Here is a 20,388-nt window from a genome sequence, read left to right as displayed (position 1 = left end):
CTCACTTAGATTTGTTTGTGGGTCACTAATTTCCCATTTCATTAGTCACATGAGTTTCATTTAAAAAAGAAAACAGAACTGTACCAGTCACTTTAGAAAGTGTTTATTCAAAAGCTTCATAGCACCATCTTGGTTTTTTTTAAAACATCCAAATAAAATGCAGCAATTAAAATGTGTTTTGTTTTTTTTTTTTCTGTTGAGCATGACACTAACTCCACCTGTGAACACTTATAGTTGTTCTTGCTAATATAACTGAAACATAGCGCTCCTGCGCACACAGGCATAGTGCTGGGCCTTGATATGGGTTATCCAGTCCTAGCTCAATAATGGAAGAATAATAAGTGATACTGGAAACCCCAAGAAAACCGTTTCCACCCAAATTCTGCTGGAAGAGAAAATTTTCTAAAGGTAATTTTTAGCAGTTTCAATTCTTAGGTCCCCTCCAAAACCTCAGCAAAACTAAAATGTAAATATATAAAATATTTTGGGCATTCTTTTATGGTACAAGTTGGACCATGGATGGTTAATTTATAGGTATCTTGATGTATTTGTTCTATCACCTAGCTGTTAATTCTAAAGGGCCTTTTGTGGCCATCTTTTCTAGGGAAAACACTGGTCAAAATAATTCTACTAAGTTACTACACTGATTTTTAGTAAAAATTTAAAGTAAAATCAAACTGCCATTGACAGTACTTGTAATATGTTTTCATTATGAGTTTTTTTTCCTTTTCCCTTTTTAGTTTTGCACAGTAGCCTGTCTGAGAGCTTTATTCAGCCAAGTCAGTAAAGCGCTATTTCCCAAAAACCGTTAACTTACATTTCAAGAATACGGACCATGCTGAGTGCTTGGTCACATTATCATTTGGCTATGGCTTCCAACCACTGGAATTCTCTATTGCATCTACTTCTGGTTGACCGTTAAGAGGCAAATATTCCGTAGTTCACTTGGCTAAAGCCCCCATAGGGTCCCAAGCTGGCAAAACAATTGGTTCCTGCTGCATCACTGCCAAGATGTCTTCTGGTACATGCTTCTTATCCACCACAACTTCATACACGTACTCAGAAAACCAGTCATCAGTCATGATCAGGTAACCTGGAGATGAAAACAGGTCATTACAACAGAGAACCATTACCAATACAGTGAAGCAGTCATATATACACATTTCACCTATGCATTACAAACAGGACCTAGTCATACTTCATATCTCTGAAGACAAAGAAAAAAAATAATCAAAGAAATTAACATATAGGCTAACTGGATGTACTTCATGTGCAGTAAAAGACAAGCAAAAAGCCTGCTAGGAAAAACAAGACCCAGAATATTCATCACTTATGCTTCCTCTGTTAAAATAGGCATTGAGAATACTTAAGTCAATTACAATGCCTTAAAAAAAGAAAAAGGGCATTTAAGGCAGAATGTATGATTAACTGAGTCTCTGGCTTTAGAAGTTTTCAGGACCTTGTTAAGAAAAGGGAAGTTTTCCAGGTGAATATCCAAACCATCTTCAGCTTAAGAAAAATTTGCTGGTTTAGTTCTTGCAGTAAGAGGAGGCCACCTGCTTTCCTCAAACGTAAAGCCACTTAAATCACACTTCGGCTGAACTAAATCTTAATTTTCTCCCTTAATATAATTCTTACTGAGAATTTCAGTGTACAGCCTTTGCACTGGGGTGGGGGGGAAGTCACATTTAGAGTATCACAGGTTTTAGCAGAAAGCTACCATTGGAAACAAACTATTCAAGGTGAACTGAAAATAAGAGTGGCTGGGAGAAAGAAAGCATTTAGAAGACAGATGAGAAGACTTTGTGTAATAAAGTTCCTCATGTCCTTATACAGTATCATCACACAATCAAATGAAACAAGAAAATGTCCAAAGAATATAGACAATAAATGCATCTATCTACACCATCTTGTTTCTAAAGCAAGAGATCAGATAATTCCCATAAATTAAAAACCCTATCAATTGTAATCCAAGCTAGAAGCCATTTTGGAAACACTGCCAAAAGGAGCTGCCTTGATTATTCTCTCTTCAGGATATGAGTTCTTGGGACACACAAAAACCTCTCACTCCCAAGAGCCAACAAGTAATTGCACCCTGAGAGGATAATGAACTCTACTTCTGACATCCTGTATCTCAAAGCTTGACAGTGCTGATTAGGATCACAGTGTCTGAACAAGAAGGAAACGTCAAGCAGAACTTCAGAACATGCAAATAAGTAAGGTCACTCTTTGAGAAGGCCTGTGCCCAGTGTCACAATGAAAGCCATTATCAATTTCTTCATTAAAAGGAGACACATACTTTATACGCAGCAATACATATACCTAAGAGCCTGCCTAAGGCAACCCTGAGCTGTGCACTCCATCCAGGTAACAGGCAGAAGTGAAAAAGAAACAGAAAAGTTTATTGCATTTCTGGGCAGGGTACACAATGAAGTTTTACCTCAGGTAATTAATTGATTGCTTCAACTCAAACCATTTGTATGTTAAGGCCAGAATACAGTAAAGAACTTGGAAGAGCATCACCTTGTAACAGAACACAGCACTTGACTACAGAAGTGTACTCCTCTGTGTATGAAGCTGGTCCACATCTCTTTAACTTACCCAAAGGAAAACCTGAACACACAGCATTTTAAAACTGACAAGCTGCTGGCCAGGGAGAGAGAGGTCAGTCAAGCATGAACAGCCTGTGAGTTACTGCATAACCTATATTTGGGCACCTGAAAATAAAGCCCTTGGAAGTTCCCAAAGGACCTAGTACAAGCCACTTCATGCTTGTGCCGTAACTCCTCCACAGGGAGGACAAATTAAGTGCCTTTCTGTCACAGTGTACTTATGGGATGATATATATATATACACATATACAAATAACAGACACTAAATGTCTACAGTTAAATTCTTAAAATGTCTTCATGCAGAAGAGTATGTATGCAACAGCCAGTACAAGAGATTAAAAAAGTCAAAAGGGAGCTGACTTCTAGCTGGAGATGTATCACAAGAAAGTTCTTTTCATGCCAAAACAAGCAGATGGACCCCCTATCAAATGGATGTGATAGTGTGACTTAGTGTTCCCCTCTTGCTTGCTTTTAAAAAAAGATATCCGATGGGATAAGCTGGGTTCAAAGTTAGGTAATAATGTACTGTGTCTCCAGAACAAAAGAGTAAGCAGAATAATTAAACTTGCCTGTATGGCTGACAAAGTGCCAGTAAAACAGAGGAAATATTTGACTGGGAAGTGACTTTTTTACCTCAAAAAACAAGCAATGTTTGTCAGCAGCTGTGTTCATTTCTTGAGGAAAAACAGACAGGATTCCAAGAAACACTTTTACAACAGATATGAATATAATTACTAAATATTTAGGAGAGGCAATGCTAGGCTCTTCCCAGGGCTTCCCTTTCTCCAGGACAAGCGCTACCGCAAGAATTCAGTTCTGCCCACTCTGCAGAATGTGAGTATGTAACTAACAATACCCAAACTAGGAGTCACAGTCTTTCCAGTCCTGCACCATGCAAGTGTGGGGAAACAGGTGTCACCTGGCACCTTAAACTGTTCTTGCAAAGCAAGAGGGACCCCCCATGTGAAAAAAAACACTTCTATTTCCTACCAGTGAGAAGCCATTTGTTTGCTTGTTTTTTTAATGACTCAAAATCTAGTCTCTGGTGTTTTGTTGCAGGCTGTACCCTTTATCATCCTGTCCAAGAAATAACAGAGTTGGGGCTTACTTGTATTCCCCACACCCAACTGGGCCTCAACTGGGATGTGCCAAGTTTAACATCATTCTTGGCTGTCTCTTTACTGATGTGGATTCTGATTATCTGCACCGGACTTACCCAGGCACAGCTTCCCAATTCCTTAACAAGGCAGATAAGAAAAAAAATCACTGCCAGACAGATTCGGTGGCACAGCAAGAGAGCTAGGACAGACTACAAATCTTCACCCTCCTACACCAACTAGTACTGGACGCTGAAGAGTGCAAAAGCGGGGCAGGAGGAAGAGGAGGAAACCCTGTGAAGTTACCTCTTCTAATGTTTGAGAATAGACTCTAAAGAATATGTCCAACTGCCTTTAGCTCAACAGTGGGTTGTCTGGTCATACCTAAGGAAATCATTCAGGGATTCGCCTCCCTGAAAAAAAGTAGTCTGAAAAAGAGTCAAGCTTCCTAGTTCTGATGGGATTTTCTGTCAAGGCACTTTTCCAGGCAACTCCCTAACCAAAACAAAATATAGACAGTGAGCAAGACTTTTTCCAGAGACTGTGGTCTCTACCAGTACAAAACAGATAAATGACAAGTGACTCACCCAGAAAAGTTCACACAGATAGCATACATACAATACATGCATACAAGGTACAGGGAGGGTTTATTCTCGTCACTGTGGGGTCCTATTACATTTCAAAAGGAACAACTTGCTCCTCTTAAATGGCTCTAGAAGAACTCATTCTTGAAAAGTGAATCCATATTTGGAAAAGAGATAATGTCTAAGGAGGATAAACTGTTACTGCAAACCAAGTAGCAAGTTAAGTTTACAAAGCCAGTAAACAAGTTGAAAGTAATAGGCAAAGAAGACTAGGTAACTGGGTTAATTTAGTGTTATTTCTAACTTAAAGCCTGAGGCACTACACTTTTCATTTCTAGTTGCTGTAGTTCTTATTTTTTGATTTTAGGTTACATGCTTAAAACGAAGAAAGCCAAAAATGCATGCTGCTCTCCACATGTATTGATCACAGCCTCCACAGTGCCATCAGAGCATTCACTGATGCTCCAGCCCAGTAACGCTAGCACAGAACTGCCGCTGTTCAGTCACAGGTCAACAGGTACAGCTTTTACTAGCAGTGTCAGGCTTCAGTCTACTGCACTGTGGTTTGGGAGTAATAGCCAATATCCTGAAATTGAGTCCTGTCTTTCTCCAGTTCTAATAAAGAACAACTTTGAACCTTGGCCAAGGAGCATATATGGGTAGCACAAAGTTGCTGACAGACACCTATTAACTTCAGAATGTTTGGAGTACTAACCAAAGTCCACGCTGAGCAGTTGTAAAGCAAGCCGAGTAAGGCACTTCCTTCCTGGAAGCATTCCTCTAACACTAGTAGCATCTAACATCACAAATCAAGTATCTGGAATATCTCAAAACAAAGTGTTCTGACAATAAGAGCACAACTAACCAGGCATTTTTATATTTTATATTCTCTATTATACATAAAGGTGCTTAACAAAATAGTTATTAGTTCACATTTGGAGACGGGGAAAGTTTTGATGTTACTTCTTTTTAGTATTGATTTGGCTTCTTTACTTAATCCAACATTCCAAAGTATATTTTATTACTGCCACATTGATGAGCCTTGAAGGCTGAACATCAACACAGTTTCATTGTTTTGTCAAGACTAAACATTTTTATTGGAATACTTTGCTGTGAATGTATATTGCTAACTAAGAACAGACACTACTGCAAGACCAAGAACATAAATTAAGACACTGTTCCAAGAATATTCTACACTTTAGTTAGCTGTTCATGTATAAGATACCAAAAGCTTATGAATAAGACCACATTCTAAGATAGAGTTTTCTGGAAATAGTCTATTCCCAGAAGAAAAACCCTGACACATCCTGGGAAATTTCAGCCATACCAGATCTTGTGAGCACAACATTTGGGATTAATGTGCAACAGAAAAATGTGGTCAGCAATGACTACTGTGTTATGCTGTGGGACACACTGAAGTCTGGCTTGGCATGCTCATCAGTGAGCTTATGCCATGGCTGAGTCCACATCCACCCCCATGTCAGATAGGAGATGACAGAAATCATGGAGTTTCCTTTCACTCCATTTAGGAAAAGCTGACTGACCGCAGGCCTTGGCAGACCAAAGTAGAAATGCTCTCACACCATCAGCCCCACTCACCGAGGGCCAGGGGAGGTCAGAGCTGGCCCCCCAGACCAGGCAGAGCAGCACTCTCCAGTCATTTCCCAGACTGAGCAGGGAAGCAACTAGAAGCAATTTCCTAAACCACTGCTCAGCTGTGACTCACCATTCTGTCCACACTGCCTGCCCATGTGCCATGCCAGGCTGGCACATACACCCCACTACAGCCCTACAGCACTTACAAACCCTTTGTAAAGGAACAATAGTGCAGGCAGGCTGAGACAGTCCTCAACAGGAAAGCAAGTTCACACAGAAAGCCTGGCATGAGCGGAACTGCATGTTAACAGTGGATTTTGTTGTTACTAGTGCTCGTCATACCAGAGAGAAACACTGCAAGGATGCTGCAGGTCATGTTTTCAGCGTGGCTTCAGAAAGGCAACCAGAATTACGATTTTTTAAAATTTTTTTTTTATAGACAGGTGTTGAAGCTAGAACAGTTTACATTGCAGCTGTTCACAGCACAAGCTGGAAACAGCCATACCCTCATTTCCTCATTTACAAAATCAGTACGTAAAAGCTTGCAGTGATTGATGAACAGTGCTTTAAAAGACAATATAAACCATTTAGGTTTCACACATGACTCAGGAAGATTAAGTAATATCAGACACAACCAGTATGAGGTCCCAAAGACGAGACAGCAGTAGTGTACAGATTCAAGCTGAGCTGTCACCAAAAACTTTAGTACATTTAAAGGTATTGCAGTGAAGTCTTTATTTCTGCTTTCATACTAGAAGGATAAAACATTTCTATACAGTGCAGCTCTTGGAAGTGATCCTATCTTATTTGATACTGCAAAGCATTTCTTATCTTTTGTCTCTTTATTAAAAGATCAGTTTTACATGCCCGCTGGAATTCTTGGTATCTCAGAAAAGAAGTACTACCATATTTTCAGACTAATGCTACCAGCTTTTCCAGACTTGTGTTCTGCAGCAAAAGATTATGAGCAACAAAATAGCAACGGTTCTGTTCTCCCCATCACACTTGTCAAACTCTTACAGCTGCTGGGTTTTTTTGGCAGGGATAGTAGCTGGCAATTTACTCATCATCAACAGCAAACTGGTATACACTGCTTAGGAAAATAAGCAGCTTTACAGCAAGAAACAAATCAACCTTAAAGTTATAATGAAGTATTTAAACTTTGATAAAATATGAACTTTATCGAAAGTCAACCGGTATCTTCCCATACCTTCCATACATAAAATAAACAATTTGGTTATTGGATTGTCAAAAGCTGTAGTATAAAGACGATATATGCCCAATATCATTAAGCTATATTCAGAGTTCCAGTTCTAGCCCCCAACATAGGTGCTTCTGTCAACTTTGTCCCCCTGCTCCTGGGACCAAGATGCCCTGTCTGTCAAACAATGTCAGCATCAATCACTTATGGCCACCTCCCCAAAATGCAATTGCCTCTGCAGTTGAAGTTGCAACCACAGTGTTGAGTTTATCCAGTGACATTTCCTGCTTCTCCATTCAATGTTTACATTTGGTTTACTTACTTAGATGTATATCCCATTTAAGTGAAGAATGTTTGCCTTCCAGGAATACAGTGCCATAACTCAGTGATCCTACATGCTGCTTGCAGGCTTGTTTCATGCATGTCCTGGTGAAGGACACACAGCACATCCCCTTTCCCCCTTCCACCTCCTTATTTCCAAACACCAAGTTCAGCTTTCTGTTCCCATTACTATAAATTACTTTACCTTTATTACCACGGTCTTCACCCCAGGAGTTTTCCACTCTCCACTTTTCAAATGCCTCTTCTTGCCCATCCTGTGACAAAACAAGTTGATGGCTATTCAGTAGTGAAGGACCATGCGAGTTTATAGCAGCCAACCCTTCCAAGACTAAATGCAGCACCAGTAAACCACAGAGCTCCACTCCCAAAAGCCTACAGGCATTGGCAAGTTTCAGACAATGGTTTCTTGCTAATAGTTGGAGAAATGCAATTTTCTCAAATACTTGTCTACCCACTTACATAAAATATGAGGAAATGTGGTCAAGAAGAGAGCCTGCAGTAAATATTTATTTTAACCAGAAAAATTAAACTCAATGCAAGTTTGGACTTAACTGACTGACAGAATTTAAGCAGCCTTCCCTGTTGCCTATCAGGGCATGGGGGCCTTCTGAAATGCAGAATGCACAACTTGCTCAAACTAGGAATGAGAGGAAAAGAACAAGGGCAATGAAGCAACTGTAATAATTTAGAACAGTATTAGTAAGAGCAAGTGCAAACACTTGAAGAATCTAGCTGAAGGATACAGCTCCAAGTCAGGTGCTTTGAAAGTTATACAGGACTTCTAACAAACGTGAAGTACACTTGACTTCATGTTCAGAAGTGTGCAGTAGTCTAGCCTGCATTGTGTGTATCTGAAGTCTGGTTCAAATCTACAAATTACATAAAAGCACTGAAAATAGCTTCATAGGCTTGCTGTGCCACAAAGTAAACTGTTCCTTCCTTCAAGCAGCCTCATGAGGAAACAGCAGGTCCCTTGAGGAACCAAAGAATAGCTATTCTTTTACTACTAAATTTTTTTTTTTTTTTTAATACAAAAAACTAACCTGGAAAACACCCCACAAGTCCCTTTTTAATATTCAATGGAATATTGTTGTATTGCTTCTATTCTCACTTAAAAATATAGGACACTCCTTAAAATGAGACACAAGAGCTACCAGCCTAAGGATAAGTCAACTCTTGATGCTATCAGACAAACTGGGATAAACACGTTTATGAACATTAAGTTTTTAACCAAAAGGTGCATTTAATCCACAGCAATTCATATTGTAAAATTGTAATAGGATTTTTTAAATCTTCAAAGCCTTTTTATAAAGTAGGTAAATCCACAGTATTACATTTTACAACAATTTATCAAAGCTCCTTTAGATTAAGTTAAGGTTTAATATAAGACAACATGTTCAAACAAAACATAGAAACAACTTAGTCCATTTTGAATGTGGAAAAGCCTCAAAGTGCTGAACTTGTTCTAGGATAATTTCTTTTAAACGACCTTTTGATTTCAGAGATGCCATCCATCATATACTGATCTTATACACATCCTTTTCTTAAAGAAATCAAGTCACTTTTGACCACATTTTATGCAACTATACATTTAGGCATGCAAAAGTATGAATTCAAAAATACAGACCATAGACTACAGCTGCCAATGAAGTCCAGCCAGCAACTGGCTACAGTCAGTACAAACATACACACTTCAGCTGTGAACAGGTTTTGAACACTGAAAAGTATCATTTTTAGTATCTAACTGAAAAACAATGAAAATTTCTTTTAAAATATGTTCATGCAGTCTGATACACAAAACAGAAGTGTTAAGAGCTCTGAATGCAGAACATAACAGGAAAAATTACATTGAGTTGTAAAAAGTAACTCAGAAAAACTCCTGTGACTCAGCAGTCCCATCTCAAGCCCTCAAACCCCAGAGCTTAAACAAACTTTTTCAGTTATATGCACGCTGTTATTTCTTAAGCCAAGGTCATGTTGGACAGGAAGAGATCACTTCAAAGAAACTTTAATAATGACAGCTTCTGGAAATAAATGGAAAACATCAACATTGCAGATAATCCCGAGTTGTAAATTTTCACGTTGTTCTTTTTACTTCGTGTGTGCTTTGTTATACTGCCAGGAGCAGATTCAGTTGTGGATTCATCTTAGCCTACTTTTTGCCACAGAGCTATTTTGGACACCGTTTTCCTTCCCTAATTATGAGTAGGTCAGAGAGCTCACATGCCAGCAAGCTGCAGGACATTAAGACTGTTGCAAAGTGCCTCCTACTGGCATTTTAACAGAAGGAGCTTCATGCTGTAAAATATGTATTGGACTAACCCATGCAGTGGGCATGGTAGGAAATACTTGCTGTCGTACTGGATTTCCTGCTCAGCAAGATATATCAGAATCTGTTAATATAGGTTTTCTGGTGTCTTAAAAATAGAAGATGACTTTCTTTTCCCTTTCTCCAGTAAAAGTTTGTGGGCAGAATGAAAGAAGCCCTTGACCTGTCTAAAATTCTTTCCTCCCTGTTAAATATTTATAGTTTTAAGCACTCAGACACAAACAACACAGGGAGAATAGACAACCTAGGCCTTGTGCACCAGGGTGTTGTGGCACACATGCTGAACTCTAGCAGAACAGCTTACACACTGTGAGAATGAGCCCAGAACACAAACAAGCTGCCAGAATATTCAAATACATCTGTGAAAGCATCAGAACTTTTGGAGGGAGACTCTACCTTCTCAGTGACAGCTGTCAGGACCATGGCATGGGTCATCATTGACTCTCCAAAGATTAATCGTTCTGCTTTGTTCATGTTCTTGACGGAGACACCAAACACCAGCTCATGATTAAATCTATTAGAAAACCACATAAGCAATATCAAAAAGGATTCAGGGAGAATTATCACTGGTAAATCAGGGAATCAGTAGACTGCACTGTCCCAGAAGCCAGTGCACAGGTGTGCAAGTTCAACTTGTATTTTTAGTGTCAGAATAAATGCAAAAAGTAATCCCTTTTGGAGTTTCTCTTACCAGATACTAGAGAATGCAAATGAGTAAAATATTTAACGACCTCTTGTAGTGCATCTTTAAAGGATTCAGATTTTAGCTAACAAGTGAAAAAAATTCCTGTTGCTGCCGAGTTAATTATATTCTTCTGGGGTATATAATCTGAAGTATGTACAAATTAGTTTCTCAAACAGCTAAAGTAAAGGACTGTTTATGTCCTAGCCAAGTATCCCAAATGGTATTCTGTTTTGATTTTCTACTTACATATTCATGTCATTGATTCCCAGCTTGCCATAGAAGTGCTTTGCAACATCGCAGCCAAACCACACAGCCTACAAATAGAAGGAAGAGTCATGTCTAGGCCATATCCCACTGTTTTACATTACAAGAGTTTCGCCATGCCATCCATGAAGAGAAAACAAACCTCGCCATCCTTAATAGACACTGCAGCTAATTTTTTCAAGACATCAACAGGCTGGTTGTTATAGAGCGTTTTCCTCCCTCCTACCATGTTGCCCAGGTACTCCACTGTATACAGCCTGTTGTATGGGTTCTGAGGCCGAGGATCATTCACTAGACAAATCTGCCAAAAACCAAGATGTCATAAATTAAAGTGCAACTTAACAGAAATCTTTGAGAAGTAAATCTAGATGGGATTTCAGAGAATTGCTTTTGTCCCAGCTAGCTGTCTGTCCCATAAGCAAACAAGCCACTTGGCTGAAATACCAGGCTTTTTAAGGTTATGTTTGTTTGGTTTTTATTTTGTAAGTTCACCTCAACTGTGGCGTAGAGCTTTGCATGTTATTCCTGCTCTCTAATTGCTGTCTTACAGCATTTTATGACTGATTGGATCATTACATATTTTATCATTACAAAATCATCATGGAAGTGCAATGCGAGATCCCAGGTAATTGAAGGGTAGAGCACAAACAGGAGAATGGGGAGAATAAACATAGGGCCATCTTTGACTTGTGGAAGCGATACCCATCCCATATGGTGCAGTTACAGGGGTGGAAAATGAGTGGCTTAGCAGCAAAAAAAGGTCTTGGGAAGCTACTGCCTTTCAGCACCCCCAACCTTGTCCTCCATGTTGAAGTAAGGCTTCACATGCTCATTGTAGAACTGGACCGGTGTCAGAGGGCCATATTTGTGGTAGTTCTTCTCCTTATCCCGGAACTCCCAGCAGAAGGTCTCCGGAGGGCTGCCCAGGCAAGTGCTCACTATTCTGAATACCTGGCCAGAGAAGCAAAGAGCTGTGAACTTGCTGAAACATGCAGGTCTGCCTCTCCTACCACAGCAATGCCATTGACGAATGGATTTCTCCACATGAGAACCAACTGGAGAAATGGGATCTTAACGGCCACCTTTGAAGAACATGAATAAATGTACACACATGAATTATTCGCATTCGGCTCTGGAAATCTAGGTGTTTCAACAGTTCAAAACCAATCTGAAAGGAAAATCAGCAGAATCTCTCTCTGTTCTCACGCTCTATGTTCTCAGGCAAACCATCAGGCAAAACAGAAGCTTAAGGTTGAACATAGAAATTCCAAGTTATCCTAGGAATGCAGCAGCCAAAAGCAAAAGCCAATACACTGCCCAGTCTCATTCCAACATTTCATCAGCAGTTCTGAAGCTCCTCCAAGATACCTTGCCAGTGGAAGAAAAAATTTATCAAAGTGATTCTAGAAACACTTAAGCATTCAGCATCACCTGTTCCACCACGTGGTTTGCCCCATGCAGAGACAAACCAGACCTTCTAACATGCATGCAGCAAAGCATTTTATCCCAGTGTTTCCCCTATACCAATTCCTTTTTTCCTGTAATGTTCATTTGGATTTCAAAGATGGGCCTTTGCTTCTTTTCAAAACCCTAGAATAATCTTCTTGTCTGTTTTAATACATTTAACAAAGTCTCTGTTTAGGGTTGAGCTGGCAGGTTATGTAATTTAATTCAAGATCCCTGCCTGCCGACTGTGACCATCCTTTGAAGCTGGCAGCTTTCTATTGATTTTTAGCACAAAAAGTTGACCAGATTAAGTCATCAGCCTCCCTATAAATCAGAATATGAAACTGCACTTTAGAATCACTACTGTACTTTCTCACAGGGCTTATCATAAAATGTGCTAACTCATAGGCAGTGTAACCAGATGACTGTCTTTAAGGATATTTAGCAGGACCTGCCACAGGTACTCTGGGGACAGAGAATTCAATCATATTTAAAAGGGTTTGAATCTGTTTTACTTCAGCTAACGTTGGTCTACTTCAGCACTGTTCATGTCTCGAGCACAAGACTTTTCCCTGCAAGGAACCAACAGGTTATTTAAAACAAGAAAAGGGGGAGCCAAATCTCAACTGCACCTTCTGCACTAGGATCCAATGCCTGTGGTTTGTGCCAGCTTTCTTAGGCTGTCAATCTTCACACTTTCCTCTCACTGACTTTCCACAGGAGAGGAGACAGATTACCTTTCCCAAAGCAGACTTACTCTTTCTGGAGCTAGTTGAGCTGATTTACATGGATCCTAAGGCTCCGTAAGAACTAGCTTTGTGCTAGTGTGCACTTTGTGCTGATGGTAAAAAAAGAGTGCAATGATCATGCTAAGTAACACTATTTGGCTGTGCACAAAATACAAATAAAGGTGTTCTTGCTCCAAGCAATTTAAGAAACAAGTGAAGAGATTAATTATGTTGAAACAAGGGTGTGGGCTTAATGTTTTTACTGGAGGAACTCACACATTTATTTCTCAATAAATATGTTAAAGAGCAAATGTAAATCCCTAAACTAACATAAATATTTAATTTTGCACAGACTGCACAAAAGGTAGCATTTGCTGTGGATACACCCGCATTACCTCAGACAACCCCAAGTGGTGAGCAATGAGGCTACGAAAACAAAACAAGCAACAAAAACGCCTAAAAGGAGAGCAACGAGCAAGCAGAGTCCAGTCAGAGGAAGGAAAACGATGGAGACAGAAGTCTCAAGTTAACAGAGGCAGTAGAGCCTGGGAATGGCCTCCCTCAATTGTTTTGCCACCACACCCATCGTAAGCCATCTCGTAGTATCTCACAAGCTTCCTCTATCAATATTTAAACTAAAAGGTGACTTATATCACTCTAGTGACAACTAGATCCAAGATAAGACAAAGATATAGTGGTTTATGCTAAAAAACAAAATGAGTGAGGAGGGGAAAAGGACACTCCTGATAAGGAATAGTCTACAAAGGAGAACAGTAAAGGAAGAAAAAGTCAATCACATGCACCGCACTGATTTCAACTTCTGACCTGCTGTGTACTGGTTTGATAAGAAGAATGTTTATACAGTTCTCGAGTGAATATTTAATCTTGTGTTCCAGTACAACTGCCCCATTTTAACTAAAGCACTGCCTTCCAGCATGAGTGAACCAAGATTTGCTATGGAAATAAAACTTCACAGAACAAAACCAAGTTCTGCTTTGCCACATACAAAAATAGTTGCAATGCCACTTATAAACACAGGAAATAAGATTGATCTCAAACTTCTAAAACTAAGTGTTTTTAAAGTATACAAGACAGGTGCAATTGTACATTTCAGCTACAATGTTTATTGAAAGTAAATCCACTTAAGCTGCAAACCACTATTACTGCTGCGAGAGGAAATACTGTGTTAACTTCAGAGAATTAAGCACAACCTTTTTACAGAACAAATTGCAATCAGTTAATGAGCCTTTAATGCCGGTTCCAGGATTCCTTGACAGAGGGCAAGAGGCTCTAAACAAACAAAGAGACATTTTGCAGTGAACTGTATGTCATTGCCCTAAAAATTAACATCTGTAGGAAGCTTTTTATGTCTGCTGTAAAATCCTCCAAGGGCTTTTGGACACACACAGTGGATGTAAGTTGTATTAATTCACTTTTGAACTAAGTGCTGATTGGCAACATACTGGGGTAGGCTTAAAGCACAGAATTACTGTTGATATTAAGGCATACATTTCAAAAGCTTGTTTCAGTAATATAACCCAAGGAACACGAATCAGTTTTCTTTTTTAACCTAACCTTAAAATTAGATAAAAAGAAGCTACAGGTTTTTACATGAAGTGCAAAGGTGAATTTCCAAAAACCAAACCAACACATTAATCAATATTTGCATATTAGTGGAACTGCCTGAAGCTTTACAGAAATAGCCCAAGTTAGGTTCTGCCTAATACTGATGTTTACTGGACTGCAGAAAAACTAACACACATAACCAAAACATTTGATTTCTTGGGTCATCTAAAGACAGACATTGAAACCACTAGGTCACTTTGCATTGTATGTTTGAGAAACAAATTAAATATATGCTTTTTTTGTTAAAGCACAAGCACTTGGTCAAAATAAAACATCCTGAACTTTTAAAATTGCTTTTGGCTATTTAATAATCAAATATGAGGACTACTGAATGAGAAAAGTGACATGCGGCACTATCATATTCAGTGTGAACAGATGGAGGGCCAGCCACTACACACACACTGCATAATACAGACTTGCTGATCGATTTGATTTTGAGTTAATTCACACAGCTAGAAACAGATGCTGTGATTCCTTCCTCTACTGCCCCTCAGTATCTGACCACAGCTGGATTCAGCCTTGTGTTCAGCTTGCATCTTTTCCATAATGCAGAGAACTCCCTTTTGTTGTTCTTTTCTGCTCTCTTGTGGGGAATTTCTGCAATAACACTTGTGCTGTAAGATTTTACATTCAAAGCCATCAGAATGCAATTTTCAACCTGCCTCTTTCCTACTATTTATAAAAGCCTGATAGGCCACTATTTCAATCTCTCCAGATACAAAATGCTGCTTTCCTACAGAAAGGGGCAGACGTATCTATAGAACATCATAGTTTTGGAATCTATAAATTCAAGATATTTGGAAGTATTAGAAAAAACTCAGAATGAGATAAGCAACAAACCACTTCAAAAAATTCACTTGAATACCTCCAAGCACACTGCCATACAAAACATTCCTAGTTAGGCAAACAAAAGGCACTTGTTTTGGCTGATCCAATAGCTACCAAAGAGTAAGCAAGAAATCTCATCCATTCTAGCCTCATGTTCCAAGAAGATTCATGTCACACAAGTATATTTACCTCTTCTATCATCGTGTCCATTGCAGCACAAATTTCTCCTTTAATTGTTCCACTTTCCACCATATTTCTTAGCCGCAAACAGTATTCTCTCATCTGTTTAAAGAGGAAGTAATTTTATTATAAGGGTATGAAAGGTGCCACCTAAACAGTTTTCAGGACTTCCTATCTGGTTGTTTCAAGCACCTATTTTACTCTCTGTAACATGTTTTCAAAGTGAAAAGAAAATCCTTTTCAGAAGGCTTTGTTAGGTATCAATTCTGGAAAAAAAAAAAAAATCAAGATAATTCACTGATTTAAAAGATCACAAAAAAATAATCAGAAATTAAGAAATAGTTGTAACTTAATTACTATTTTCCAACCACTGATGTGAAGCTTACAGCCATTTTCTTAAGGCTTGATTTCTTTCAGTTCCATAACTGATGCCGCAACATCCATGCACATCACCACCTCTGTGACTCACAGAGAACAGACTGTCTTCATACTGTAAAATTTATTTTGCAATTCTAGTGCATAATTGATCTCTTGGTTGATAAAAAGAATGGAGCATTTCCCCACTGCATGCAGAATTGCAGTAAGAGCAGCACATGCTTCCCATTACTGTCACCATCCATAAGGCCAGGAACAGTGAGTGGGGCTCCCACAAGACCAGCTGGTTTGCAATGTTCGAGACTAGAATAACATTAACACTGTTCATTACATCTGAGCTCATTTCAGCACACATTTTACATATTTTATGTGGATTTCAGCAGGCAATTTTCCCTGAGCATGTAGCATGTGAACTGGAAAAAAAAGATAAGCAAAGCCCACTGTAAAAATATGCCTGAATTGCCTTTTTATCTAGCTACCTACACTAGCATCTTCCCAGATTAATTCATTCCTGTAGTTCAGGGAGCGAGCTTACACCTTCCTTCAGACAAAGCTGCACACTTCTATACTGAAAGCTTATTTTTAAGATTCAGTGTTTTGAAAAATACTTTCCATCAAGTTTGGCAGTGATCTCTAGAAACCTTGGCATACTAGTAGATGAAATACTGAGGGGGTGGAAAAAAGTCACCTAGATGCCAAGTGCTAGTTTTGCAGAAACAGACTTAATCAGCCACACATCAAGAATTAACATGTTGGAAATTTAAGGATTAGGAACAATCGCTACTAAAACCATGTAAGGTACTTTCAAGCTACTGAAGCCTGGCAATGGCCACCTTCCATAAACACACCTTCCTGCTCCATGTTTCAAGATTAACATCAGACTTTGCTGAGACTTTAGGCTGTTTTTTGAATAAAAGCAAGTTAAGTTGCTGAGATGCACTTAATACTCAAGAGAAATTAGGTTGGCTAGGAACACTCGGAGCAGGTTCATTCCCATTCCTTCCCCTTAATTATATCATCTAAATCAATTTTACCTTATGATTCAAGATCTCATTCATCCTTCTAGTAGCCTCTGTGGTATGAGACTCCGGGAAGTATTTCTTGGGGACAACACCATACTTCTCTAAAAGAAAGTAATAAAACTATGGGTTAACAATTGTGTTTTCCACACAGTAGATGCTCATGCTTCTGCTTATACCCACATAAAAGCTAAATATAGTTGGGTTTTGTGCAGAGATTATAAGGGAAAGTCTCTTATTTAAAGGTTACAAGTACTCAAAGTTTACTTTCTAATTTGTGACTAAATCTTGACCTCTGATCCACATTCCACAGGGGTCCCAAAAAGTGGAATCCCTGAGCTGCTCAGTATCATTTAATTCAACACTTAAAAGTTCTAAACTAATTAGTGCTTTTTAAGGAGCTCTCTTCACCAGAAAAAAAAAAAACGGTTACTTGACAATTAAGCTCCAGAACTATCTTCTAAAGAACTGGGCCTCTTCTGAATTATTCCATGTATTTTTTCTAAAGTTAAGTGACTAACTTGCCAGTCTCCTTTCCTGCTCAACATATATAAAGCACCAGCAGCAGCTCACTTGCTTCCTACGTTATGGTACCAAAGATCACACCACGCAAGGCTCTGGATGTAACAGCAGCATCCAAAATCTTCTCTGCCCTGATTACATATTTGTAACAATTGGATGGGGAAAAAACATAACCTCCAGGCTTCAAAGAAGCAAACTCCTTTTGTGATTCTAAACTTATATTGTTGGCTTGTTGATTTACAAAGGTGTCACATTATTTCACAATACAAATGAAAGCAAGCGCTAGTGTAATTCAAACACAGAGAAGTATCTCCTTAATCCGTGTAAGGAAGTTAGCACTTAAGCTGGATCTTTTCAAGACCAGCATTGCCACATTCCACATCATTTCCCTCTCACTGATCTTTATACCATCTTTCTCCAGGCTGCAACTCTGTAAGTAGTTTTGCTTCTGCCTTGTAGACACACCCTAGCCTAGCAATGAGGTTTTTTTCCTTACCACATGCCCTAAAAATTGTACACATGGATACACATAAATAATGTCGAGTTGATGACTGAAGTAAAAGGGGATTGAACCTTTTTACTAAATGAAAAGTCTGGGATATCTAATTACTTCTGTTGAGCTTCTACCATCATCAGCAATATGGAAGAGTGAAGATCCCAGACAAGATTTAAGCCTACTACTTATAAACTGGCATGAAAAAGGTCTTTGATTAAAAAAAGGTAGTGGCTAAAGGCATCATGTTCCTTTGCAAACTCCCAGGTCTCAAACTCAATTTCTTCTTCTATTTCGTTCCTCATCTCAAAACAGCGTGCAATTTCAGGAAGCACTCCTAGTGACCAGTTCTCTTACCGATAATGTTAACCAACATATCCCACTGTCCACCATCATTTGTGGGATTAGAGAGCAGGAACTGTATCAGTCTTCCTTCCACAGGCTCCTTTTTCTGAGCTGTTTCCACAAAGGCATTTAAAAAGTAGTAACAACGTTCAACCTGAAACGGACAGACAGGAAAAAAACTCTCAAGTCTGACATACTATGCATTAATTAATTGCTGAGTATTCGGTTCTTCAAAGTCCTAACTAGGTAAAGCTACCTTCTGCTCATCCACTGAAGTCCTTATTTTCCCTCTAGCATTCCAGGACTTATCCTATAAACTTCTTTCTGTTACAGACCAAATATTTAGGAGTGAGTTAGTACAGAGCTGGAGGGTAGGGGAATAGGAAATGTGAAACAGAGTTATGCAATGAACCCTGGCCCAAACTTGTACTAGATTTTCTCTGTTTCCCTTAGGGGGGAAAAAAAGCAGGCACACAGCTGGCAGATCAGTAGGTCACAAGTGCAACCGAAACCTCAACAGAAAGTTACAGTCACATTTCCCCTGAGCATCCTACAAGTAACTTGCAAAATACGCAGAACACTTGAAAGAAATCTTTTACTGTTCCAAAACATGAACATCTTGACAACTTTCTTCTCAAGCTGAAAGTCCCACTTTGCTCGACCTACATTTAAAATAGGTATTTAAACAACTTCTGAAGTTTCTTCTCATGTATGTTTTCCACCTGGATTGTAAAGACAGCCCAGCCTAAAAGAAATTCTACCCCAATACTAACTGCCAACTGCATAAGCTGTCCTAGCACAACCTGCAACCTGTGCTACTGTACCTTATCCCAGAAAAATAGATACGACTGGCTGAATTCGAACTCTTCGATGTTGTATTTCTTCATGAAAGGAAGACGCATTGCATTGAGACAGGAAAAGATCCAACATCTCCCTGAGAGATCAAAGGAACGAGAATTAAACTGGAATGTCTGTACTCTAAGAGCTGCGTAAGGTTTGCTGGGTTTTTTTAAAGACAAGATTCATGACACCGTTGCGCCTCAAGCCTTTGGCCCACTGTTCTGGCTGAGACCGTAAATACCAAAAAGCTCATAAGCAGTTCACAAATCTTTTGCTGCAAACGCAGCTCTCTCAACTGATTTTATCTTGTACTACACAGAAGGGAAAAACAGGCAGCCGCCGCAAGTCCAGCGACTGTTATTACCTCAAGAGGACGCTGCGGGGATTCAATTTGGCTCCGAAGCCCTCCCAAAGGACTCCAGAGGCAGCCATCGCTCCCAGGAGCCCAGACACCATGACATCATTCATTCCCCAAACGCCACAGCCGCCGAAGGAGCAACCCCCCCCCAAGCCCCTCCACACCCCCCCACCGGCAGCCGGCGAAGCCCCTTACCGGAGTTCTTCTGGTTGGTGACGGGTTTGCCCTCGGCGGGCACGGCGTGCTGGAAGACCTGCACCGTGTCCTGCACCACCTGCCGCTGTAAGCACACCTCCAGCGGGTCGTTGCACGTCGCCACGTTCTGGGCCAGCAGGAACTGCGGCTCGGCCCGCAGCCGCCGGCTGAAGGCGGCGGCCTTCTCCGTGCTCAGCCCTGAGGGACAACGGGCAGCCGTCACCGCCGGCACCGACATCCCCCCCCCCCCCCCCCAAAACCGGTAACCCCCCCCTCCTCTCCACACAGAGAGCCCGTTGCCCCGGTAACGGCCTGGCCCCGCCCCTCACCGCGAGCGTTCATGGCACAAGGCGGCGCGAGCTGCCGGCACGGGAAAGCGCCGCTCCACCGCCGGGGCCCACCCGCAGGTCGCGCGCCCGGCCGGAAGCGGCTCTTATAGACCCGGCACCGGAAGTAGGAAGAGGGGCCACACACCGGGGGTGGGAAGGGGGGGGGAATTGAGAGAGAGAGAGAGAGAGAGAGAGAGAGATTCGGCGGGGGGGCGGGAGGCGGACGGCGCGCCGCGAGGGACAAGATAGCGGCGGTTGCTCCATCGCCTCACGCGCACACACACCGCCCCCACACACACACCCCGCGGCCCCCCCCGGTTCGAGAACATTCGGCGGCGTCGCCTGAGGCAGCGCGCGGCGCTCCCGCCGCCCGCCACCTCCTCCTCGCCCTGAG

The 20,388-nt window shown here is 40.6% G+C and overlaps 1 protein-coding gene across 1 annotated transcript; it reads right to left on the bottom strand.

Annotated features, from left to right (window-relative positions):
* Nucleotides 1-87: 87 nt before the first annotated feature.
* BLMH (bleomycin hydrolase) lies at nucleotides 88-20,130 on the bottom strand. Its single transcript, XM_069791140.1, has 12 exons — nucleotides 19,995-20,130; nucleotides 19,666-19,863; nucleotides 19,097-19,206; nucleotides 18,285-18,426; nucleotides 16,928-17,016; nucleotides 15,528-15,620; nucleotides 11,506-11,661; nucleotides 10,853-11,011; nucleotides 10,693-10,760; nucleotides 10,158-10,275; nucleotides 7,617-7,686; nucleotides 88-1,093 (listed from the first exon to the last, which is right to left on the bottom strand). The coding sequence occupies exons 1-12, from the start codon at nucleotides 20,005-20,007 to the stop codon at nucleotides 942-944; spliced, it is 1,368 nt and encodes a 455-aa protein (XP_069647241.1). The 5' UTR covers nucleotides 20,008-20,130; the 3' UTR covers nucleotides 88-941.
* Nucleotides 20,131-20,388: the final 258 nt, after the last annotated feature.

The sequence above is a fragment of the Haliaeetus albicilla genome, chromosome 9, assembly GCF_947461875.1.
Source record: "Haliaeetus albicilla chromosome 9, bHalAlb1.1, whole genome shotgun sequence".
Classification (NCBI taxonomy): domain Eukaryota; kingdom Metazoa; phylum Chordata; class Aves; order Accipitriformes; family Accipitridae; genus Haliaeetus; species Haliaeetus albicilla.
This window is presented reverse-complemented; position numbering and strand designations above follow the sequence as displayed.

Excerpts from the sequence above, each read along its gene's own strand:
- BLMH (XM_069791140.1), bottom strand. Across the intron at positions 17,017-18,284 it reads TATGTTGGTTAACATTATCG|AGAAGTATGGTGTTGTCCCC; the intron begins GTAAGAGAACTG and ends ACTTTCTTTTAG. Across the intron at positions 11,662-15,527 it reads TGGACACGATGATAGAAGAG|GTATTCAGAATAGTGAGCAC; the intron begins GTAAATATACTT and ends TTCTCTGGCCAG.